Here is a 25,829-nt window from a genome sequence, read left to right on the forward strand (position 1 = left end):
TCACCCAATAAGGAGTCTGAGAACGACTGGGGGGTGGAGCTTGCATGCCTTGTGCCGATCAAATCCCCAGGCCGCGTTGCCTGGGGACTCGCCTTTGCTCAGCGCTTCCCAGCGGAGAGGGGACGGTGGTTTCCCTTGCTGCGTCCCCTTTGCCGGGTTGCTGCGCTGTGGGAACCACCGCTTGAGGCTTCGTTTGGCTGCTGGTTGACTAAAAGCCCTTATTTTGGCTGCTGATCCCTTATTTTCAAGGCTGCTGGTCCCTTATTTTCAAATCTGTAAGTTGACAGCTATGGCCAGGAGAACAAAACTGCTGTCGTGGTGGGTACAGTGACCGATGATGTTCGCATCCAGGAAATCCCCAAACTGAAGATTTGTGCCCTGAGAGTGACCCCAGGAGCCCGTACCTAAAAGCTGGTGACCAGATCATGACTTTTGACCAGTTGGCCACGGTGTAATAAACGGAAATCTGCCCTTATTCCCTTATGGGGGACACAAGAGCCCTTCTAGAGTCCTTTGCAGGTTCTCCATCTGTCGGAGAAAAGAACAGAGGCCAACCAGAGAATACTGAGAAGCAAAGAAGCTCGTAGGCCTGATCTTTCTTGAACTTTTGCAATGGGGTCCTCACTCACCACACGCAGGAGGGAGGAGGAACCCAGAACAAAGGTGTGCAAGCTTTTATATAGACATTTTAAATTCCCTGCCCTGGAGTTCAAGACCACCCCCAGATACATCATACCTACATCACAGAAAAGGCGGTCTACAACAGAAATCTGAGTGCGTTGTTTAGCTCCTGTCTGGCAGGTTACCTGTTTAATGGTCACTTGATTGGATTTCCTGGGGAGCCTGGCCAGTCTTTTGTAATGATGTTATGGTGCAAAAAATACGGTACTTAGTTCCTGAGCCAGGTCACAGGCTCACACCCTATTCATATCTTAAATGTGCCCTTAAGACAGGTTTTGTGAGGAAAGAGACAATGGGGAGGTTTCCCACTTGCAGAGAAATAATTGAGGTCAATTTCTTCAGGACATTTTTTCTGTGGGGGTTTCAGACATGTGGTTTATATATTTATGTACATGTTTGCTTGGTACATTTATGAACGTTTATTACATATATGAACATTTATTACATATCTAAGACCTTAAAATTCTTATAACAATGGCTGCCCCCAAGGGTGAAGGAACCGTGCTGCTTTCTGGACCCAGGAAGGCTCACAAAGTTTACAGGCATTTTGGCAAGGCGCCTGGAAATCGACACAGCCACAATAAGCCATACAAGGGCCAGAAGTTTGAGCAGGCTCGAGGTGGCCGTGCCAGTCGAGGCTACGAAAACTAGATTGGGTCTTGAAATATTTGAAGGCTGTGATGCTCTGGATTCAATTTGCTATTCTGAATATATAAAAAAAAGAATTGTAGCATTGGAGAGTCATCTAGTCCAAACCCCCTGCAATGTGTTATACGTAGGGCTGCCTCTGAAGACGGTTTGGAGGCACAGAATTTGGTGGCCTCCAGATGTTTTGGGACTGCAGTTCCCATCATCCCTGAGCACTGGTCCTGCTAGCTAGGGATCATGGGAGTTGTAGGCCCAAAACATCTGGACCAGGCTGAGTTTGCCCATGCCTGGTCTGGAGGGTGGTAATGCAAGAACGGGGCCTTTTCTGCAGTGGCTCCCTGTTTGTGGGGTATTCTCCCCAGGGAATCTGGCAGCTTCATTACATATCTTTAGGCACCAGGTGAAAACATTCAACCAGGCCTTTGGCTGATTAACATCCAATACCCTTTAAAATGTGTTTGTGGGAAAGGGTTTAATTGTTTGTTCTTGTTTTTATTATGCATTTTGTGTTTTTATGTTGCAAACCGCCCTGAGATCAATAGATGAAGGGCACTATACAAATTAAAGGTAAAGGGGCCCCTGACCATTAGGTCCAGTCGTGGCCGACTGTGGGGTTGTGGCGCTCATCTTGCTTTACTGGCCGAGGGAGCCAGCGTACAGCTTCCGGGTCATGTGGCCAGCATGACTGAGCCGCTTCTGGCGAATCAGAGCAGTGCACGGAAACGCCGTTTACCTTCCCGCCAGAGTGGTACCTATTTATCTACTTGCACTTTGACGTGCTTTCGAACTGCTAGGTTGGCAGGAGCAGGGACCGAGCAACAGGAGCTCACCCCGTCTCGGGGATTCAAACTGCCGACCTTCTGATCAGCAAGTCCTAGGCTCTGTGGTTAAACCCACAGTGCCACCCGCGTCCCTACTATACAAATTATTGTTGCTAATATTATTCAGGAATCAGCAGAAGCTGCCAAGAAATCAAGACACAGGAGTGGCACTCCCACTGTCCCGTTCTTGAGAGAAGTCATCATCCGTCGAGGCTCATTGAGTCCCAAAACCGTGCCTGAGCCCAGATTCAACCCACATTCGAACCCAGGTCCTCATGGGAAGGAGCAGAGCCAGAGGGAGGGAAAGGAGGAATGACTTCCGGCCCAGCAGGAATAGAAGTGACGCCTAGTGGGTAGAGCAGGATGTGCTGGAGGCATCCGATCGGGTGGCCAGTTTGTGTTCTGTGAAACAGGCAAAAATCTCATGGGTTAAAAAGCAGGAAGAAGCCCAGACACAGATAAGGGTTATTCCATAGCTTGCTGGTGCCATCTGGTGGTAAAGGTGGTGTATTTCGGGCCAGCACGAGAATTCCCACCATCTGAGTCCGAAAGCCACAATAGCCACAGAGCCTAGGGCTTGCCCATCAGAAGGTCGGTGGTTCGAATCCCCGTGACGGGGTGAGCTCCCGTTGCTCAATCCCTGCTTCTGCCAACCTAGCAGTTCGAAAGCACCTCAAAGTGCAAGTAGATAAATAGGTACCGCTCCGGCGGGAAGGTAAACGGCGTTTCCGTGCGCTGCTCTGGTTCCCCAGAAGCAGCTTAGTCCTGCTGGCCACGTGACCCGGAAGCTGTACGCCGGCTCCCTTAGGCCATGACAAAGCCACTTCTAAGACCTTAAAATTCTTATAACACTAGCTGATTTGCTTCACAATATTCTCTGGTTGTCCTCTGTTATTTCCTCCTACTGTTAGAGAACCTACTTAAGGACTCTGTATGGTACCCCATAAGGCAGTGGTGTCTGTTATGTACTGAAGTTCTCACCCTAGGCCAGCAGGGGGATACTGTAGATAGTTTTCACTCAGGTCCACATATGCAAATAAAGGATTGAAAGTGACATTCCGTGATTGGATAGTTACAGAAAGTTGTTGCAGTTGCGTGGTACTGGAGCTCTATATAAGCAGGGTGGCTGAACGCTTCAGTTCAGTTCTGTTCTGGCCTGTGAATAAACAAGAGCTGTTTGAAGAATCGCTGTGTCGTCTGAGATGTTCACCCACAACTTAACAGTGTCCAAACTTTTTTCAAAGAGGGCCAGTCTTTTGTAATGATAAATACTTACTGTATTTTTTGCCGTATTTTGCGCAGCTATCCCAGGAGCCAGAACAGCAAGAGGGATCGCTGCTTTCGCTGCGCAGCAATCCCTTTTGCTGTTCTGGCTTCTGGGATTCAAAATAATTTTTTTCTTGTTTTCCTCCTCCAAAAACGTCTTATGCTCTGGTGCATTTTATAGAGCGAAAATACTGCAGTTCCTGGGTCAGGTCACAGGCTCACACCCTATTCATATCTTAAATGTGCCCTTAAGACAGGTTTTGTGAAGGAAAAGACAACGGGCAGGCTTTTCCATTTTCCTTTGACCTTGCAGAGAAAACATTTGCTCAGTTTGGGAATCAAAACGGTTCCAGGTCGGTCGTCCTGTGCTGATCTATGTACGTGCTTGGCTGGTACATTGATGAACATTTAATATATATCTGAGACCTCAAAATTCCTATCGCACTTGCATCCCTCCTCCAGGGCCGCCCTCCATGACCCCTATCATGACCCCTATAGAGGGACCACCTCCCCACAGAGGCCCATTTGCCTCTTGGCCCCCCCCCCCCGCCGCGTCACAATCCCCCTCCCGGCTGCCAGGGCAACTGCATCACAAATCCCCTTTCCCCTCAGCCTCCCCGGCCAGCCATTAGCTCCTGCCAGCTGGACAGCTGCCCTGCCCTGTGCCCCTGGGCGTGGAGGCCGGTGGGGATGTGGGGCTCAGCCAGCCAGCTGCTGGCCCAGTCGCCTCTCCCATGGGGGAGTCCAGCTTCCACTGCCACCCGTCCCCCGAGGGATGCTGCCTGGAGCTCCACGAAACCATCGCCATCCTGGTCGCTTTGATCGTCCTGGTCCATCTGGCGCTGAAGCTGGCCGCAGCGGTGAGAGGGCCGTTGGCATGCATTTGCGGGGAGGGAGGGCCTGGATCAGGCCCCTGAAGCGCTGGCGGGCAATTGGACTGGAGGTCTTTGTGGAGCCACAATTCCAGTGGCACCGGGATGCTCTGCCCCCTGAGAGTTAGCACTCTTCCCTACAAATCGGAAGTACCTGCAGGATGAGGCCCGTCGAGGCCAGCATCCTGTTCCATACCCTCCCGCATTTCTCTGATGAAAATAGGGACGCCCTATTCCATTACGGAAAGGGACGCAGGTGGCGCTGTGGGTTAAACCACAGAGCCTGGGACTTGCCGATCAGAAGGTCGGCGGTTCGAATTCCCGCGACGGGGTGAGCTCCCGTTGCTCGGTCCCTGCTCCTGCCCACCTAGCAGTTCGAAAGCACCTCAAAGTGCAAGTAGATAAATAGGTACCACTCCGGCAGGTAAACGGCGTTTCTGTGCGCTGCTCTGGTTCGCCAGAAGCAGCTTCGTCATGCTGGCCACATGACCCGGAAGCTGGACGCCGGCTCCCTCAGCCAATAAAGCGAGATGAGCGCCGCAACCCCAGAGTCGTCCATGACTGGACCTAATGGTCAGGGGACCCTTTATCTTTTATTCCATTATTATTATTATTATTATTATTATTATTATTACAGTCATACCTCATGTTACGTTTGCTTCAGGTTTAGTGTTTTCAGAAAGGGTTACTTCCAGGTTTTGCCACTTACGCATGTGCAGACGCTCAAAATGACGTCATGAGCAGAAGCGGCGAATCGCAACCTGCGCACGCACAGATGTGGGTTGCGTTCTGCTCATGTTGTGAACGGGCCTCCGGAACGGATCCCGTTCACAACCAGAGGTACCACTGTATTATTATTATTATCCCAGCCATCTGACAGCCATCTGGGCGGCTTCCTACATATATCAAAGCATCATAAAAAATTTAAAAACTTACAGGGCTGCCTTCTAAAAGGTTGTACAGTCGTACCTCGGAAGTCGAGCAGAATCCGCTCCAGAAGTCCGTCCGGCTTCCGAAATGTTCGGAAACCAAATCGCATCTTCTGATTGGCTGCAGGAAGCAGCTCCTGCAGCCAATCGGAAGCCCCGTCGGACATTTGGCTTCCAAAAGAATGTTCGCATTTCTTACTTCCCCTATTACATTTAAAACTCATAAGCAATATCTCTATTCTTTATCGAGTTTGTCACGTTTCGTATATTTCTCCTTACAAAACTTCTTGTCGTCCTACTAGCATAATGTGTTGGTTACAATTGCTTCTCAAATAGTTTGTATACTTCTGCCAATCTTCTGTAAATCTCTGGTCCCGCAGGTTTCAAATCCTTCCTGTCATTTTGTCCAATTCTGCACAGTCCATTAATTTCATCTGCCATTCTTCTTTCACGACGAGTGATTTCTTATGGCTTTCTAGAGTTTTCCCATTGAGCCAATACATATATGCATTGATCAGTGAATCGCTCCATTTGTAGTCTTGTTGTCTTTGCTTCCAGTGGCAGAGCTAGCTGCTCCTGAACCCGGCGCATTGGGGCGGCGCGATCCACCCAGGGGGGATTTTGTCACCCCACTCTGGGATGGCACCCGGGTCGGACCGCCCCAACCACACACCCCTTCGTACGCCCCTGCTCTCACCCCCTTCCAATTTCCCCGTAACATAACAAAACATTCATAAAATAATATTGGCTGTGGCCCCCACGGTTGGAGGCACAATGCTTCTGAACACTGGAGGAGGGAGAGTTGTGTTCGAATCCTGCTTTCGGGTTTCCTCCCCAGGCCACTTTGAGACCAGGACGCTGGACTAGAAGGCATCCCTTTTGGTCTGATCGTGTCCTGGTTAGATGCTCCAACCCCTGGCAGTGTTTGAAAAGAACAGGCTGCTGCTGCTGGGAAACAGCCTTGAGCAGCCTCTGCCAGTCAGAATTGGCAGTACGGGGTTGCATGGACCCGGCGGCTGGATTCAGGATATGGCAGCTGCCAGGCCAGGCCAGAGGCCTCAGCTGAGTCCCAGGGGCCACCAGCCGTCTGACGTGGCCCCCTATAATCCTCCACCTTCCTCTTCTCCCTCCAGGCCTGCTATTATTTCTGCTGCCTGCTTGGGACACTGATTGGAACGATCTGCGCAAAGGGTGAGTTTATGCCTTTATGGGGACGTTTTATTCTCATTTATGAATGTTGTAAGAAAAAAAATCTGCTAAGATGCATTTTAAATTAAAGGACACATTCTACTCATGTAAAAACACACTGATTCCCGGACTGTCTGTGGGCCAGATTTAGAAGGTGATTGGACCGGATCCGGCCCCCGGGCCTTAGTTTGCCTACCCATGGGATAGAGTCACCAGCAAATTCAAATTATAATTTACCGTGTTTTGATGTGTATAAGATGCCCCCCATATATACGACGCACACTATTTTGGGGGACTCCAAATTAAGAAAACACCCCCTCAGCACTACCCATGTTTAAGACGAGCCCCAATTTTAAACCTAATTTTTTGGTAAAAAAACCCCTAGTCTTATTAAGAAAAAACCTAGTCTTTGGTAAAAAAAACAAAAAACAAACAAACTTAGTCTTGTTATAAGAAAAAAAAAACTCTGCTCCTTTTCCCTTATGGGGTCTCCAAGAGCCCGTATAGAGTCCTTAAGTGGGTTCCCTATCGGTAGGAGGAAATAACAGAGGCCAACCAGAGAATATTGAGAAGCAAAGCGGCTAGTAAGCCTGATCTTTATTAAACTGTTGCAACAGGGTCCCCACTCACCCCACGCAGGAGGCAGGAGGGACCCAGAACAATGGTGCACAAGCCCTTATATAGACTCTTGAAATTTCCCACCCTGTAGCCCCAAACATCATGCATACATCACAGAAGGAAGCAGTCTGCAGCGGAAATCCTGTCTGCCAGGATACCTGATAATGGTCACTGATTGCTTTACCTGGGCAGCCTGGCCATTCTTTTGTGATGGTTAATACTTTAGTTCCTCAGTCCAGGTCACAGGCTCACCCTATTCCTACACAAATGTACCCTTAAGACAGGATTTGCAAACGAAAAGACAACGGGAAGGCTTTCCCCATTTTCCTCCCTTACTGCAGAGGAATATTTGAGATCATTGGGAGAGTCAAAATGGCTTCAGGATTGTTCTCCAGGTGGCGCTGTGGTATAAACCACAGAGCCTAGGGCTTGCCAATCAGAAGGTCGGCGGTTCGAATCCCCGTGACGGGGTGAGCTCCCGTTGCTCAGTCCCTGCTCCCGCCAACATAGCAGTTCGAAAGCACACCAGTGCAAGTAGATAAATAGGTACCGCTCCGGCGGGAAGGTAAACGGCGTTTCCGTGCGCTGCTCTGGTTCGCCAGAAGCGGCTTAGTCATGCTGGCCACATGACCTGGAAGCTGGACGCCGGCTCCCTCAGCCCATAAAGCAAGATGAGCGCCGCAACCCCAGAGTCGGCCACGACTGGACCCAAAGGTCCCTTTACCTTTACTATCTCAGACACATGGTTTATATACTTATGTATGTGTATGCCTTGTACATTTGTGAACATTCAATTTGTATTTGAGACCTTAGAATTCTTATAACATTAAATTTGTACACCAAATTTCACCCGTCAATCTCAGGGCGGTTCACAACACAAAACTGCAGTATCAAAACCACGAAATAATAAAAATACAAACAGAAACAAACTAATAATTCCCCCCAAAAAAAACACATTTAAAAGGGCCTGGAATGCCAGCCAGTCCGAGAGGAAAGTTTTTGCCTGGTGCCTAAAGGTGTATAATGAAGGCATCAGGTGAGTCTCCCCTGTGAGAGTATCCCACATGCCCTGACTGGGACTCAAACCCACAACCCTGATTTTTAGAGTTCCTTGTTCTACTGACTGAGCCTTATCCCAGGCATGTAGATGTTGAATAGCAATGGGGATAAGATTAAACCCTGAGGAACCCTATACTTTCTTTCCGCAAACCTTTCGTTTGCTGCATTGGAACCCAATCGTCCTTTCCGTTGCCGTTTTGAAAGATTATCGTCGCTAGCCGTAATATTACTGAAGAGTTTCTGCACTTGTCAGAAATTGATCTTTAAGTACACTTTGGAACTCCCCGCCACTTGACCTTAGTCAGGAACCATCGCTGTACTCCTTTTAGCTGCAAAACATTTTTGATCAGGCCGGTCTACGCAGACATTGAGAGGCTACAAGTCCTCGATTTATTTATTTTAGCTACCGTTGATTCTAACCGTCTTTCGGATATCCGTTTTCTAACCAGTAATGTTAACAGTTTGCTCTGTGTTTTCGTAAAACGCTTCGAGGTTTGCCCGTTCTTCACAACCAAGCAGTACATAAATCTTACTGAAGCCAAATAAAGTTTTAAGAAGGAAGGCCAAGGCCGGTTCAGAAAAAAACAACAACAGCGAAACATCAGGAATGAAACTGATCATAAAGTACAGCAATGGAAATACATTACTACATTCGTAGAATCTTAAGAGTTGGAATGGGTTCCCAAGCGGTCATCTAGTCCAACCCCCTGAAGTGCAGGGATCACAGGTGAAGAATCGCTAGGAAGATAGCCAGAGGCGGTTTAAGAGCCACAAACTTTGGCTGTACTGAGCACCAACCTGCAGGGGGCGCCACAACCGTGATGTAGATCGGAGATTCGAGGGGCAGGTGGTGCAAAATTATAGTGTTGCACGGTTGCTGCTGAAATTTGAGAGCCCATGAGATGGGCACCCCACCTCTGTTTAAAAACCTGCAATGAGCGACAGTCCAGCTTGTGAGGTCATAGACCCAAAGGTTTGCAGAATTGGAAGGGACCCACGGGGTCATCCAGACCAACCCGCTTTAATCCAGTCCAGCCCCCTTTAACACACGAATCACAGCTAAAGAATCCCTGACAGGCAATTGGCTACCCTCTGCTCAAAAACCTCCAGTGAAGGAGAGTCAAAACACCCCGGATTCAAATACAGCGGAACCTTGGTTCTCGAACTTAAGTCCGTTTGACTTCCGAAATGTTCGAAAACCAAGGCGCGGCCTTTGATTGGCGCAGGCGCCTCGGAAACAATAGCTGACAGCCGCATCGAACGTCCGGCTTCCGAAAGACATTCCGGGTTTCGCCGTTCGGGAGCCGATTTGTTTCGTCAACTAAGCTGTTTGAGAAGCAAGGATCCACTGTATAGGACAGGGGTCAGCAAACTTTTTCAGCCGTGGGCCGGTCCACTGTCCCTCAGACCTTGTGGGGGGCCGGACTATATTTTGGGGGGAAAATATGAACGAATTCCTATGCCCCACAAATAACCCAGAGATGCATTTTAGATAAAAAGCACACATTCCACTCATGTAAAAACTTGCTGGTTCCCGGACCGTCCGCAAGCCGGATTTAGAAGGCGATTGGGCCGGATCCGGCCCCCGGGCCTTAGTTTGCCTACCCATAGTATATGATAAACAAGCCCATTGACACAGCAGGACAGTTGTTTGCCATTATTCAAATGCAACATTTTAAGAGAGTTCAATCTTTGCCGCTGCGGCCCTTTGCTTTCTCTTCCCAGAACCCGAGACGTCAAAGATGTGCGCCACCCCCAAGACGAGGAGAACCCAATCCAGGCGGCTGGCAGCGCAGTGGTCCGACCAGAACCTCCCTCGCCGGCGCCGGCGCGAAAGCTGTTCGCCGCACCGGCGCTGCCTCCACTGCACCCTGGAGCCGCTGAAGGTCACCATGAACTTGCAGAACGAACCTTTTCCCTGCAGAGAGCACCAGCGTCTTGGCCGGCGCCCCTGCCCTGATTACCTGCCGTGCCACGCTCTGCGGTGCTGCACCTGTGACTGCGACCCCCGGCAGCGCCCGCGCACATCCTCAGCGCCCTCCCCTGTCACCCGCTGCCGGGACGTCGCCTGCGGCTCCTCCGACCCCATGCTGGCCTCGGGCAGCAGCAACGATCACCGGAACAGCATGGCGGTAAACCCCGATTACTTCTCGAGGTTGCCATCGAACGATAACCAGTACCGCTCCGCGCCGGAGGCCGAATACCCCGGGACGGCGGGCCGCAGGCCTACCAAAGTCTACATCTATCCGGTGCACCCCCAAACGCCGCCGGCGAGCCGGTCGGGCAGCCCTGAGAGAAGCTACCGGCGGCGAGGGACCATCGTGACCACGCCGGAAGAGCAGCCGGTCGAGTACGAGCCTCGGGAATCCTCCCGGCGGAAATCGCGCGCCGAACCGGAGCAGCTGCTGAACAGTCCGCTGTCGCCACCGGCAGCGCCCCGGTTCCACAGCATCGGCGGCGGCCCTTTGCCAGGGACGGCGCCGCCGGAGACCCCCAGCGCCAAACCGCGGTATTCCTGGCCTGAGCCAGCCGCCGTCTCGGACTGGGTGTACCGCCCGGTGAAACAGTAGCAGGGACCCCATCTGAAATGGGAACCCGCAAGAGAGGAGGACGAGGACCTGGCCGCCCCGGCCTGAGTCACCTTTGGGTTGGGAAAGGAAATAAAAAGCAAAACCATCGACTGCACGTCCATTCTGCGAAAGCATTGTGTGTTGCGCAGCAATTCTGGCTTGCATTTAGGATTGGTTTGCGTTTAGGTTTGGTGCCTCGACAGGAGCAAGCCAGCAATGAATCACATGAAATTAGCTCTTAATTTGAAGAAGCAGGATCTGGCCGGGGTGCCAGGCCTAAGGAGTACAGTGTTGTAAACAAAACCTGCCCTTCTTCCCTTATGGGGTATTCAAGAGCCCGTACAGAGTCCTTAAGTGGGTTCCCTATCAGTAGGAGAAAATAACAGAGGCCAACCAGAGAATATTGAGAATCAAAGCGGCTAGTAAGATTGATCTTTATTAAAGCTGTTGCAACAGGGTGCTCCCCTCACAAGCAGGAAAGGAGGAGGACCCAGAACCCAGGTGTGTCCACCCTTATATAGACATTTTAAATTCCCTCCCTGGAGCTCAAGACCACCCCTCCATACATCATACATACATCACAGAAGGGGTGTAACCCAAGACCACCCCCCACAAACATCATATTTACATCACAGAAAAGGCGGTCTACAACAGAAATCTGAGTGCATTGTTTATCTCCTGTCTGCCAGGTTATCTGATAATGCCCTATGTGATTGCCTTTCCTGGTGGTCTGGCCATTCCTTTGAGATGGCGATTTTCCAATTCCTGAGACGATGGGAAGGTTCCCTCACCCCCTCCCTCCTTGCAGAGAAAAGATTTGGTCAGTTTGGGAGTCAAAATGGTTTCAGGGCGGTCTTCCTGTGCTGCTCCAGACATGTGGTCCATATATATATATATATATGACCTTTAATTTTTTATTACAATATATTTATGTATGTGTGTTTTCCTTGTGCAATGATCTACATTTGTTCAATTTTTGAGACCTTAAAATTCCTTTAACATGGGAGAGGGTATATATCTCAGTACAGTGGTACCTCGGGTTACATACACTTCAGGTTACAGACTCCGCTAACCCAGAAATAGTGCTTCAGGTTAAGAACTTTGCTTCAGGATGAGAACAGAAATCGTGCTCCGGCGGTGCGGCAGCAGCAGTTGGCCCCATTAGCTAAAGTGGTGCTTCAGGTTAAGAACAGTTTCAGGTTAAGTACGGACCTCCAGAATGAATTAAGTACTTAACCCGAGGTACCACTGTATGTGGGGTTTGAGTGGGGAAAGGTTTAAAGTACAGTGGTACATTGGTTTTCGAAAGTCTTCGTTGACGAACATTTCAGTTTTCAAACGCTGTATACCCGGAAGCAAATACTTCCAGTTTTGAACGTGCCTCGGAAGTCGAACAGTTTCCGCTGAGTGTATATGTTATTTTTCTCAATTTTCTCTATTAAATTTGCAGACCACCCTTTGCTCCTTGGTTTCTGAACGTATCAGAACGCAAACGGTCTTCTGGAACAGATTATGTTCGAAAACCAAGGTACTACTGTAGTACTGCTGTAGCTACAAGGCAGTTTTCAGGCAGCCAAGTAACCTCACCTGGGGATGCAGGTATTTGCTTCCATAGAATCACAGAATTGCAGAGTTGGAAAGGACCCAAGGGCCAAGCGGGCGGGAGTCACAAGGCAGGCATTTTGGAAACCCACATTAAAAACTACAACTGCAGCTGGAGGGACCAAGAGAGAAAAAATAGACGTCCCAGGGCTGTTAGGACTGCACTGAATTAGCCCTGGATGTAGAAAATAGAGCCAAGACTTCGCTTCTCCCCTAGGAAAAGGTCTCGTTTGGGACAAAACTAGCCAAGGTGCTTTGGAGGACCTTTTGAGAGCGCTTTAAAAAGAAAAAGGTGGGGAGGAAAGACTACGTTTCCCAGCATGCTTTGGGACACGCCTGGAAGCGGGAGTCAGTGGGGAGAAACTACATTTCCCAGGGTGCTTAGGAGCTGAGATTCCCTGACTGTGGGCGCGCCCTCCGCTTGGACAGGTAAGTTGCAGGTGAGCGGGATGGGGCTTCCTGGATTTCCTCGGCGGAGCAGGTAGCAGCCGGAGGGGGAGAGGGAGGGAAGGGGAGGAGAGGGAAAGAAAAGGAGGAAGGAGGAAGGAGGAGAGAGGGAGGAGGAAGGAGCAGGGGTCGTTGCACCTGCATTTTACCTGGGCGATGGTCTCCATCGCGCGCCCAGGTGCGCCGGCAGAGCTATTCCCCGCCATTGCGCGTCCAGATCCGAGATATTTCCAGCGGAGTCTGGCCCCCGAGGGCGAGCGCACCCACCTGAGCCGGCCCTCGGCTAGCTCCCACCCACCCACCTACCTACTTACCCACCTACCTGCCTGTCTTTTTGCTGGCAAGCAGCCCAGGGGTGGCACCGCCCGCCAGCACCCTCCTCCTCCTACACCTGCGTCTCACCAGACGCGGAAAAGTACATTTCCCCTCTCCTCCATCACCGCCCAAAACGATCCGTGGGAATTGTAGTTTAACCAAGTGCTGCGAATTGTAGTTTTACCCCGGCTACAGTTCCGAGCAGCCTGGATAAAGCGCAGCTCCCGGGGTTCTCTCTTGGCAAAGTAATCAAAAACGTTTTGCGCGATGTCGGAACAGGGAGGAAGAGGTTCAGTTTGAAGTCGAGCCAGAAAATAACAAAGAGGTCTACTAGTCGGTACCAATCAGGTATAGAAAAATTGGGAATTGTGGGCAGGAAGGTGGGAATATCTAAATTAATGGTTCTTCTAATCCGAGTTAAAAACAAAAGAGGAATGTAAGTGGGTAAAATTGATGCAGCCAAACAGTTTATAGCGAGTAATTGGAAAAATGCAGAGGAGCTAGGGGTGAACCAGCGGAGGAAAAAACTGAATAATATTATATTTTTAGAATATCTAGCTGTGAAGATCCACAGAATGAAAGGGTTTAAGGTCAGTGAGAAAGAGGAGGATCGATTTGAGAAGATATTGGAATTATTTGGGTAGGTTTGAACAATTTGGGGCAATTAAAATGTTAAAAGTTAAATCTTGTGGAGGGAGGAGTGTTAACGTATATAAAATTGTACATATGGTTATTTGAATATGTTATTTTTTATTATGTATACCCAATGTATCGACGCGGGTGGCGCTGTGGGTTAAACCACAGAGCCTAGAACTTGCCGATCAGAAGGTCAGTGGTTCGAATCCCCGCAACGGGGTGAGCTCCCGTTACTCAGTCCCTGCTCCTGCCAACCTAGCAGTTCGAAAGCACATCAAAGTGCAAGTAGATAAATAGGTACCACTCCGACAGGAAGGTAAACGGCGTTTCCGTGCACTGCTCTGGTTCGCCAGAAGCGGCTTAGTCATGCTGGCCACATGACCCGGAAGCTGTACGCCAGCTCCCACGGCCAATAAAGCGAGATGAGCGCCGCAACCCCAGAGTCGGTCACATCTGGACCTAATGGTCAGGGGTCCCTTTACCTTTACCCAATATATCAGCCGCCTGGGGGAGGTTTCAATGTTTGTGTTTGGTTGTTGGTAAAAAATAAAATTTTAAACATTAAAAAAAAAAAACTAGTCTGTGCCAATCAAAGTCAAATGTTGGGATTTTGCCAGCCGTGAATTTATTTCTTAATATTGGTCAGAAACAGCCACCACAGTGAGTCTCCCAGTGAGTCTCCCAGTGAGTAGGGATTGGAACCCGGGTCTCTCCCCCAGGTCCTAGTCCAACGCTCTAACCACTACACAGCACTGCCCACTTTTTGCAGCGTGTGCATGCTTTAAATATACCTAGAATGAGCTGGGGGTCTTTCCGCCTCCCCCCCCCCGCCAGTCTCAATGGGAGCACTGGCTGCAGTAGCAGGATCCTACCTCCTTATCAAGTCATTTTTCTCTTCCAATGAAGGTCGTGAGGAGATCATCCCCCCTCTTTTCTTTCTCTCTCCCTCTCTCTGTTCGTCCTGCTGGAAAGCGGGGGGATGGCATCCCTTTTCGGGGACCCCCCCAACCCCAAGCCAGCCCCTGCCAAGCCTCTCACAGACCTGGATTTCCGTTCCGGGGCACGCATCGAAGAGATCAACCAGCTCATCCAAGAATATGAGGCCAGGGACCCAGGCGTCCGGGACGCCCCGGAACTGCACCGTGCAAAGGATAAGGTTTTCTCCCTGCTGGGTGAGTGGCTCGACCCTGGAAAGGGGGGGAAGGTGTTTTGGGAGAGGGGGACAGAGGGAGACGGTCAGCCTGGGAAGGGAGCCCGTGTAGGAAAAATCTGATCCTAAACTTCTACTGCCTTGTGTAAACCCTACACTAATAATAATAATAATAATAATAATAATAATAATAATAATAATTTATTATTTATACCCCGCCCATCTGGCTGAGTTTCCCCAGCCACTCTGGGCGGCTCCCAATCAAGTGTTAAAAACAGTACAGCATTAAATATTAAAAACTTCCCTGAACAGGGCTGCCTTCAGATGTCTTTTAAAGAGAGGATAGCTGCTTATTTCCTTCACATCTGAAGGGAGGGTGTTCCACAGGGTGGGCGTCACAACTGAGAAGGCCCTCTGCCTATTTCCCTGCAACCTCACTTCTCGCAATGAGGGAACCGCCAGAAGGCCCTTGGCGCTGGACCTCAGTGTCCAGGCTGGACGATGGGGGTGGAGATGCTCCTTCAGGTCTACAGGGCCTTTGAGGCCGTTTAGGGCTTTCAAGGTCAGCACCAACACTTTGAATTGTGCTCAGAAACGTCCTGGGAGCCAATGTAGGTCTTTCAGGACTGGTGTTATATGGTATTCCAGTCCCCAGTCTAGCTGCCGCATTCTGGATTAATTGTAGTTTCCGGGTCACCTTCAAAGGTAGCCCCACGTAGAGCGCATGGCAGTAGTCCAAGCAGGAGATAACCAGAGCATGCTCCACTTTGGCCAGACAGTCTGTGGGCAGGGAGGGTTTCATCCTGCGTACCAGATGGAGCTGGTAGTAGAGTGGAGTCCCTGGGATGGTTGGATGAGGCCTTGTACATCTCCTTCCGGCAACTCGTGCCAAACATTTTGTTCTGCTTTCCTTTGGACCATATCAGTGAGACCGAGAGGGGGTTCATGTCATTTGGGCAGCCCTGGACCGCCCCCCCCCACTGTCTAGACTTGTGCCCCAGCAGTTTGACTTCACCCCCAGAGGCACACTCCATTGTCTCTCAAGACAGATGGAGGCCAACAGCAACAGCTGACCAGAACCATCTTGGACAGAACCTCTTTGTTTCAATTTCTGGGAATGGAGTTGAGAGATGACCCAACCTGGGGAGAAAACAGCAAAGACCTGATGAAGAGAGCACAGCAGAGCTTATATTTTCTGAGAATCCTCCGGAAAAATAATCTCTCAAAGGACCTGTTGATGGCATTTTACCATTTCACTCTTGAGAATGTATTAACTTATGGTCTGTGTGTGGTATGGGAGCTGCACGGCCAGGGGAAAAACAATGCTGTCCAGGGTTGTAAAGACTGCGGAGAGAATAACTGGGTGCACTCTTCCCACCTTGGATCAAATCTACGCTTCCAGGCAGTGCCATAAGAAAGCTGCAGAGATAGCGCAGGATAGTGCGCACCCTGGAAATGATCTCTTTCAGCTTCTGCCTTCTGGAAGAAGGTCCAGGGTTATAAAGACTTAGGACTAGCCGCCTGAGAAACAGTTTCTATCGAATGTGATTGGTTTTAAATGCAGTGTAAGGTAGTCTCTGTGGGAGTATATTGTATTTAAAAATGGGGTATCAGAGTTTTTAGGGGGCTAACCAGGCTGGGATAGCAGGCTTGTTGGTTTTTGAATGTCTGATATACAGTGGTACCTCGCAAGACGAATGCCTCGCAAGACGGACAACTCGCAAAACGAAAGGGTTTTTTGTTTTTTGAGCTGCTTCGCAAGACGATTTTCCCTATGGGCTTGCTTCACAAGACGGAAACGTCTTGCAAGTTTGTTTCCTTTTTCTTAACACCGTTAATACAGTTGCGACTTGACTTCGAGGAGCAACTCATAGCACGCGGTGTGGTAGCCTTTTTTGAGGTTTTTGAAGACTTTGGTGATTTTTGAAGCTTTTCCAAAACTTTCCCGACACCGTGCTTCGCAAGACGAAAAAAAATCGCAAGACGACAAAACTCGCGGAACGAATTAATTTCGTCTTGCGAGGCACCACTGTAGATTTTTCAAGTTCGTTGTTCTGTACGGGACAATGACAATAAAGATTATCATATTGTATCTGTGGGGGGTCTTTCCAGGCAGAGGAAGAACCATTTGCTAAGGGAGGGCTGGTCAAACCAGCCCCCCAAAATTAGGGAGTCAAACAGGGGTCTCAAGTCTCCTATTTTTTTTCCCTCCCGCCAGGTCAGGTCCAGAAATCCGAGGGGAAGCTTCCTCCCATCAACCGCTACTTGATCCTGTCCGGCGGAGCCCAGCGGGGCACCGTCCACGTCGATCCTGGCACCCTGTGCCCTCTTTCCGCCGGGGGCGACTACGACGCCGACTTCACCCTCCTGGTGCCCGTCCTGAGCGCCGCCGGGGTCCCCGTCACCTTGGACATGAAGCAGAGCCCCCCGGGCCACGCGCAGATCAGCCTCCAACCCTTCGGCCCCGAGACACTGACCCGCTGGGCGGACTGTTGCTCGGGCGACGAGGCCCACCTGTCGGCCGAGCTGGTTTGTGAGTGGCTCTCGTGCTCCTTCCCTGCCGACGAGGACGTCCGTGTCGTGCGGCGCGGCTCTGTCACCTCCCTGATTGTCCGCGTCGGGCTTCGCCGCGTCCTCTACGACATCCTCCCGGTTGTGGCCTTCAAGGGCTGGCCGGAAGTTGCCCAGTCGTGGTTGGCGCAAGCCCATTTCTGGGACGGCAAAATGACGGACGAAGAAGCGGCCGGCAGCTTTTACCTCATACCATCCGTGTCCTGCGGCGCCTGGCGCCTGGCCTTTTCGGCCAGCGAGCTGCACCTCCGCCGGATCCTGTCCCCGCCCCTTCTCCGCGCCCTCCGGGCCGCCATGGCCATGCTGGGTTGCGACCTGCGCGGAGGCCTGGGGCCCTACCACCTCTTCACCTTGGCGTTGTGGTCGTGCGAGCGGCTGCCGTCCAGCTACCTCGGCCGGGACGAGAACGCGGCGCACGCCTTGCTGGGCCTCTTGGACGACCTCTCCGCCGGCTTGGCGCACCGGCGCCTCCCCAGCTACTTCCTGCTGCAGTGGAACCTTCTGGAAGGGCTCGCTCGGCCGGCCCTTGAAGGCCTGGCCCGGGAGGTCGCCTGGGTGAGGGCCGACCCATGTCGGTTCCTCCGGCGAGCTGTGGAGGGCGCCAAGGAAGCCAAACGGTTGGCCAAGGCCTTCAGGGAGCAGGTTGCGTCCCCCGCGGCGCCGTGACCCCTTCCACGGAACGGGCACTTTGGCTTCAGGTAGAAAAATGGTGCCAACGATGGCCGCCTTCGGCCATTGGTGAAGCAATCATGGCTTCCCCCCAAAGCAGCCTTTCTCAACCTGTGGTCCCCAGAGGTTGTTGGACTACAACTCCCATCATCCCTAGCTAGCAAGGCCAGAGCTCAGGGATGATGGGAGTTGTAGTCCACAGGGGACCCACAGGCTGTGAACCGCTGCCCCAAAGGATTCTGGGAGCTGTCCGCTATTAACGGTGTTGAGGGTTCAGAGGGGACCCCCATTCCCCTCATAGAGCTACAAATGCCAGAGGGGTTCAACAAACCGTCTCCCTTCTTTGGGAATCGTAGCTCCGGGGTGGGAATACAGGGGTCTCCAAGTAACTCTTGAAAACCCGTAACCAGTGCTTTTTTCTTTAAAAAAAATGTTTAGGGGTCCCCTCCTTTTGACTCCAGAAAACCACCATTTTATCGTTCAAATCGGGGGAAATAAATACAGTAAATGGACAAAAGGCTGCCATCAGAGGACAGCAATGGAACTGGCGGTTCACCGTGCTGGAGAAGAAACTATTTTTTTCTTAAAAAATAGTTTCTTCTCCCATTATATTCACAAAATGTTTAGGGGTATGCTTACCCCCAGAAAAAAGCATTGTCCATAACAAACTTCAGCTCCCAGAATTCCCAAAACCACGGCAGTTTCAATGTGGCCAAGGAGAGGTTCCTGAATTCTCTTTCCATGGCCTCATTGCACCATACCTTTAATACAGGATCATACCTCTTTAAACAGCCATGGCTCCCCCGCCGAACAATCCCGGGAACTATAGTATGCTAAATTTGCTGAGTGTTGTCTGAAGATTCCTCTCTAATTCCTCTCGGATGTTTAACAATCAATACCTCTTCCGGGGAACTCCGGGACTTATAACTCTGTGACGGGAATACAGGGGTCTCTTACAACTCTTGGCCCCCTTAACAAACTACAACTCCCAGGATTCTTCTTGGAGGTGGTCGGAGCCAGGACGGTTAAGGTGGTATAAGAGAGCTTGGAAGACAACGGCACAGACGGGGCCCTATACGAAACTGGGCAACTGAATTATTGCAACCTCTCCTGCCCACCCTTTCCCCACATCTGTGGGGTCCTGAACTACAACTCCCACACCCTCCCAGCCCTGGCAAGCACGCCCAGTGGCCGGGGATGACGGGAGCCGTATGCCTGGTGTGCTAAAGGTCCCACAGATTAAGAGGAAGGGTGCAAACCATTGCAATGGGGGGCAGGAAAGGGGGACGCAAATCTAATGGGGCAGAGCCATAGGATCGGGGAGACGGGACTTTGCACCCCACAACCTTCAATTGTGCCTTAAACCGATGTCAAAAAGTGATGCGGTGCACCTGGGGCGCTCCTCTTGCTTTTGGGTATGCAACTTCAGGCTGCTGTTCTACCGGTGTAGCGTCTTGCCAAAGAGAGAGGCCACAGGGCGACTCAGTGGGGCTGTCTAAAAAAATTTTAGACAGATTTTTAGATGGATTTCTTATATGGGATGGAGGGGGGCGCTGCCATTCGACTGTTGACGCCCCCAACCTCTGCCTAAGCACTAAAAAAATTAACAAATCAACTCCCGTTTCTTTGGGGTTGGGTAAAGCCTTGGGTCAGAGACCCAAACCGTCGAGGATTTCCATCAAACAGCCTCCCTGCCCCACAGCCTGGCGACCTCTGGGTGTGCTTTGGACTACAATTCCCATCAGCCTCCGCTGGCGCAGGAGGATGGGGCTGGTGGCTTATGGGAACCGTAGTCCAAAATGTGATTGCCGCAGGGATAGCGACGTGGTGCATGGGCTTGCACCCGCCTTGACCAGCATGTCCAGCGGTCAGGGACTATGAGAGTTATAGGGCAGCCCTGGCCAGCCTGGTGCAAATTGATCTGCTTTGGACTACAATTCCCATCAGCCTCCGCAGGCACAGGAGGCTGGTCTGGTGGCTTATGGGAACCGTAGTCCAAAACAGATTGATTTGCACCCGTCTGGCCAAGGCTGCCCTATAACTCTCATAATCGCTGACCGTTGGGCATGCTGGTCAAGGCGAGTGCGAGTTAGGAGCTCAGGAATCACGTCGCTATCCTTGCGGAAATTGCATTTTTGGAGAAGGGTCGTTTGCAGGTGGTCAATTTATTAGCTATGTTTACTAACTCCAGAGAATCTACTCTTGAGTAAAACAACTGAACAACCCTGTTTAACGGATATGCCAAACACGGGTATTTGTAGGCCAAACTTTTCGGTCAGATTTGGCGCCGACATCTTGAAATCGTGGATCTAAAATCGATATCGAAGGAGGATAATGAGATTTTTCGTAAAAAGTTGAATCCACTTCGTAGGCCTTGGGAGAAATTGTGTCTTATATTCAGCGGCGATCTTTGTACACGAGGTGAATAATATGCAATAAAGGACGACTAACGTTGCCATTCGAGCAGGGCAAAAGAGGCTGATCTGTGTCGGGTAGAAATGGCTATATTAGCTTCCGCCAACCTGTTTGGCACTACAATTCCCACCATCTCCACCCAGCCAGATGGGAGTTGTAGACCTGTAGCCTTATTAGACTTTACCGATTGGTTGGGTGAGCGTTGCTCCCGGATGGGAGGAAGGAAGTCAAATGACACCGAGGTTTGGTTCAGAGAAAGAGTTTATTCTGCTCTCCGGATAGCAGAAGGCACTTGCGTGGTCAGTTCACAGCAAGAGCACTTAAAGAGCGGTTACACACAGATTATATACCCTTTCTGGTCCCCTTGCCCCCTCCCCAGGAATCCAGCCACGTCAGCTTATACACGTAAGTTGACATCCATGACCATAAACAGATGTTCCTGTTCCGGTACTCTTGACCATAAAGGGGTGTTCCTGTTCCTGTATTCCTTATCTTGGGGTAAGAAGGTCACAACTCTAAGAGCATTCCTGGCACCGTTCCCGGGGGGCTGACAAGGTCTGTGCGTCAGTGTGGTCAGGATGTAAGATAAGACCCAGATGTGCCATCCCTGCTCCACTTTGGAACTGACAAGGCCATTCATTAGGCGTCACGGACTGATAAAGGAGAGAGCTTTGTTTATACAGCTGGGTTCCTGTTATACATTTGCTCAAGAGCTCAAGTTAATGGTTTTTAGCTAATGCACCCTTGGAGAAGGAAAAATGGGGATTTGGGGGCCCGTTTCAGACTGACTGCACAGTCAGATTTTGGGGTTTGGGAAACCCATTCCTTCAGACCCAAACAGCTGGAGGACTCCAGGTTGAGATCCTTTTTTAATTTTTATTTTTGGACAGCCAAGTCTTCAATATACACAGAGGGGTTTGAACTTTCTGCTCTTCTCCCTACCGAATCCTTGATTTACAAAAGAGGGGTTGCCAACTGACCATGGCTGTGACTGCTCCTGTGCTTTCGGCAGCAGTCCAATGGGGAGATATGAGCAGCTAATGTTTTCTCTGGATGAGGAAAAGGGCGTGATTGCTGGGCTAACCTGTGCGGATCCCACTGCGCTTTGCAAGTATAGTGACAGATGCTAGCTGGAAAGTTGGCCGCCCTGAGCCAAAAAAACCCTCTCCTCTCTCTCCTCCGGGTCATTCCACGCCAAATCACCTGGCGCCGTGTGCTTTGTTTTTTTAAATTAAATAATCAATAAAACTTTTTAGAATATATCAGATGACATTGTAACATAAGAAGGTACAATTTTAACTATTCTCACGAATGTGTGAATTATTTCAGGCTCAGTGGGACCTTAAACCTGTACAAATAATAATAATAAAAATTTGTAAAAAAAAAAAATTACTTCAAAATCAATTTATTTTATAACCACCAAAAACACCCTCCTTATTTTTAAAACATAACAAGTACACGGTTAGCCCATTCTACAAATAAAAATCTATGATACATGTGATAGTTGTGGTTTGTGCATTATGGCTTATCGAACCTACCGGAAATAAAATGACAAAAAATCGCTTTGAATGGTTGATGACGCTTTTCTGCGGCACTTAATACCATTTGCATACCTTATTTTGAAAGAGACCACAATTAGCTTTATTTTGATACCCAAATAAGCCCAAATGGTTGAAAAATAAGTGAAACAGGGCTTTCCCCCCTAAACTGACGCAGAAATTGGAGTTAGCCTAAATTGCCCGAAAATCAGAATTTTAAAAAAATTCTCCTGCACCCGATTTTGGACCAAAAAATCTTAAAAAATTAATTTGAGGTTATCTCATAAGTATCTGCATATAATTTTTTTAAAAAAAGAAAATCTGAGTTGTGAGAGCACGGTCCAGTATTAAAATCAGCTGATTTGGCGTGGAATGACCCCCTCCACATTTTTGTCTCCAGGTAACTGAAAACGGCTGCGTGCACACACTGCAACCCCCTAGGGCAGATTGTCCAAATGTCCTGGCATGCTGGCAGGCGCTCATGGGACTTGTAGTCCAGCGCCCAGGTCCATGTTGCAGAAGGCTGCCCTTAGCATCCAATCAGGGTTTGCTGGTGTGTTTTCTAGGCTTGCCTGCAGAGGGCGCCAGATGATTGCTTTTATAAACCCATTTTTTCCAATCATCCTTGTGAAATATCAAATTATTCTTGCAAGGAGGGCAGTGGTGGAGAGGAGATAAGAGCTGCCTAATAATAATAATAATAATAATTTTTATTTATACCCCGGCTCAGGGAAGTTAACACCAGTAAAATTACAGTAAAAACATGTTGTTGTTGTTGTTTAGTCGTTTAGTCGTGTCCACCTCTTCGTGACCCCCTGGACCAGAGCACGCCAGGCACTTCTGTCTTCCACTGCCTCCCGCAGTTTGGTCAGACTCATGCTGGTCGCTTCCAGAACACTGTCCCACCATCTCGTCCTCCATCGTCCCCTTCTCCTTGCGCCCTCCATCTTTCCCAACATCAGGGTCTTTTCCAGGGAGTCTTCTCTTCTCATGAGATGGCCAAAGTCTTGGAGCCTCAGCTTCAGGATCTGTCCTTCCAGTGAGCACTCAGGGCTGATTTCCTTCAGAATGGAGAGGTTTGATCTTCTTGCAGTCCATGGGACTCTCAAGTCTCCTCCAGCACCAGAATTCAAAAGCATCCATTCTTCGGCGATCAGCCTTCTTTATGGTCCAGCTCTCACTTCCATACATCACTACAGTGATACCTCAGGTTAAGTATTTAATTTGTTCCGGAGGTCTGTTCTTAACCTGAAACTGTTCTTAACCTGAAGCACCACTTTAGCTAATGGGGCCTCCCGCTGCTGCCACACCGCCGGAGCACGATTTCTGTTCTTATCCTGAAGCAAAGTTCTTAACCCGAGGTACTATTTCTGGGTTAGCGGAGTGTGTAACCTGAAGCGTATGTAACCTGAAGCGTATGTAACCTGAGGTACCACTGTACTGGGAAAACCATAGCTTTAAATGCCGGCAATTGGGAAACACTGGCCTGTGGGCGCTCCAGTTGGAGAACAGCCTTTACCAAAGGCGTTGAGGGCTTTGAAGACACTCGAACTCAGGACGCAAGGGAGAAATAGGCTAAGAGGAAGGCACGCTTGGCAAATCCACACGGTGATGGACTCCCGCCCGGAAACCAATGTCCCCACTGTGGAAGGACGTGTGGGTCCAGAATTGGCCTCCCCAGTCACTTACGGACTCACTGTTAAAACCGCGTTTATGGAAGACAATCTTACTCGGCTACGAGGGATCGCCGAAGAAGATGGTTTGGCTCTTGAGCTGCTCATTTCAAATCTAGCCCGTCTGGCGGAACCAGAATGAAACTTTCTAAGCCTTCAGAGGCTTACGATGAGGCAGGTGCAAAGCTGGGAGTTTTGGAAGCTGCCGGGAGCCTGCCTGAATTATGAAAATGCAATCCTCTGTCAGAAAGTCCTTCCTTTCCAAAATGGGAAGGGGGGTGGGCAGGAAAGAGCAAAGCCCTATTTGCATATGCAAATGGAGAAATCATGCAAACAGGGTCTCTTTCCCTATCAAAGAAAGCAGGTTGGAGCAAAAATCTCAGGGCTTTAATCTCATCCCTGTGCATCCACCTCGAAAAATGATTCCCTACGGGGCACCCAGAGGTCAAGCAAGGATCTGTTTGCAGGCTGTTATAAACAAAAATCTGTCCTTGTTTCCCTATGGGGAACACAAGAGCCCTCATAGAGTCCTTTGCAGGTTCTCCATCGGTCGGAGAAAATAGCGGAGGCCAACCAGAGAATATTGAGAAGCAAAGCAGCTCGTAAGCCTGATCTTTATTGATCAGTTGCAACAGGCTGCTCCCCTCACACGCAGGAAAGGAGGAGGACCTCGAACAATGGCGCACAAGGCCTTATAAAGACTTTTGAAATTGCCACCCTGTAGATCAAGACCACCCCCAGAAACATCATACCTACATCACAGAAGGGGTGGTCTACAGCAGAAATCTGAGTGCGTTGTTTACCTCCTGTCTGGCAGGTTACCTGTTAATGCTTACTTGATTGGATACCCTGGGGAGCCTGGCCATTCCTTTGTAGTGATAAATACTTAGTTCCTGGGCCATGTCACAGGCTCACACCCTATTCAAACACAGACATACCCTCAAGACAGGATTTGTGAAGGAAAAGACAAGGGGGAGGCTTTTCCACTTTGACCTTGCAGAGGAAACACCTGGTCAGCCTGGGAGTCAAAATGGCTCCATGGCTGCTCTCCTGTGCAGCTTCAGACATGTGGCCTATATATCTATGTACGTGTTTTTGCCTGGTACATTTATGAATCTTTATTATACACATAATGGGATGTGGGTGGCGCTGTGGATTAAACCACAGAGCCTAGGACGATCGGAAGGTTGGTGGTTCGAATCCCCGCAATGACGGGGTGAGCTCCCGTTGCTCGGTCCCTGCTCCTGCCAACCTAGCAGTTCAAGAGCACGTCAATGTGCAAGTAGATAAATAGGTACCACTCCGGCGTATTATATGTATTATATACATAAGACCTTAATTTATTTATTTCAGGGCGCAGTTTGTCCCTCCCCAGGGGAGAATCTGCTGCAGGCGGAAATTCCCCCTCCTGCAAAGTCTTGCCTCTGTCCACTCTCCCCAGCTGCAAAACGTGGGTGAGAGAGAGGGGGAGTTGTAGGCCCTGCCTTGCTCGCCCTTCTGGCCTTGCCTCCGTCTTCCGGGCGACTCTCAAATCCCTCATGTCAGCGCTAATCTTTAAAGCCCCCTTTCTGGCACCCTTCCCGAAAAAAGAGAGAGTTTTGACCCCGGGAGGCCGCTCGAAATCCGGGCGAGCCGAGATGTCCTGGCTTTCGGAAGAGGGAAAAGTGGGAAATTAAAACACAACAACCCGTTGCGGCTTAACGGAGCTGCTTATGAAATTGACTGGGTCCAGACAGATGGTGGCAGAGGCAAAGGGAGTCCTTATTAAGCCAGGAAAAAGAGGACACAAGATTTGCATGTGCCGATAGCTTTGGCTGTTTGTTTCTCGCTAGGATTTAAGAACATAGCCGGCCGGATCAGGCCAAAGAGTCCTGCATTCTGTTTTCACGGGGGCCAACCGGATTCCACACACACACACCCCCATGGGAATCCTGTGGCTTCGGGCGACTGGTATCCAGTGTTGTTTTTGTATTTGAGGTTGAATCCTGACAAAACAGAAGTACTGTTTTGGGGGGACAGGGGGCGGGAGGGTATGGGGGACTCCCTGGTCCTGAATGGGGCAACTGTGTCCCTGAAGGACCAGGTGCGCAGCCTGGGAGTCATTTTGGACTCACCGCTGTCCATGGAGGCGCAGGTTAGTTCTGTGCCCAGGGCAGCTGTT

General features: G+C 50.1%; 2 protein-coding genes across 5 annotated transcripts in view; both read left to right on the top strand.

The window, feature by feature from the left end:
• Positions 1–4,020: 4,020 nt before the first annotated feature.
• On the top strand, positions 4,021–10,767 carry LOC308462300 (uncharacterized protein). Its single transcript, XM_080979928.1, has 3 exons — positions 4,021–4,276; positions 6,351–6,408; positions 9,808–10,767. Exons 1-3 carry the CDS (start codon positions 4,151–4,153, stop codon positions 10,650–10,652), a joined length of 1,029 nt encoding a protein of 342 aa, XP_080836054.1. The 5' UTR covers positions 4,021–4,150; the 3' UTR covers positions 10,653–10,767.
• Positions 10,768–12,649: 1,882 nt separating this feature from the next.
• TMEM102 (transmembrane protein 102) overlaps positions 12,650–25,829 on the top strand; it is a 171,013-nt gene continuing 157,833 nt past the window's right edge. The window contains exons 1-4 of one of the 4 annotated variants that reach the window (XM_080979847.1): positions 12,700–12,735; positions 13,566–13,656; positions 14,625–14,824; positions 17,021–20,866. In XM_080979847.1, the coding sequence (XP_080835973.1) occupies positions 13,592–13,656; positions 14,625–14,824; positions 17,021–18,039 (1,284 nt within the window). In that variant the 5' untranslated portion in view covers positions 12,700–12,735; positions 13,566–13,591 and the 3' untranslated portion in view covers positions 18,040–20,866. The other 3 variants (XM_080979850.1, XM_080979848.1, XM_080979849.1) reach the window with 3 other exon arrangements.

Source organism: Podarcis pityusensis (genome assembly GCF_964106645.2).
Source record: "Podarcis pityusensis genome assembly, chromosome: 13".
NCBI lineage: Eukaryota > Metazoa > Chordata > Lepidosauria > Squamata > Lacertidae > Podarcis > Podarcis pityusensis.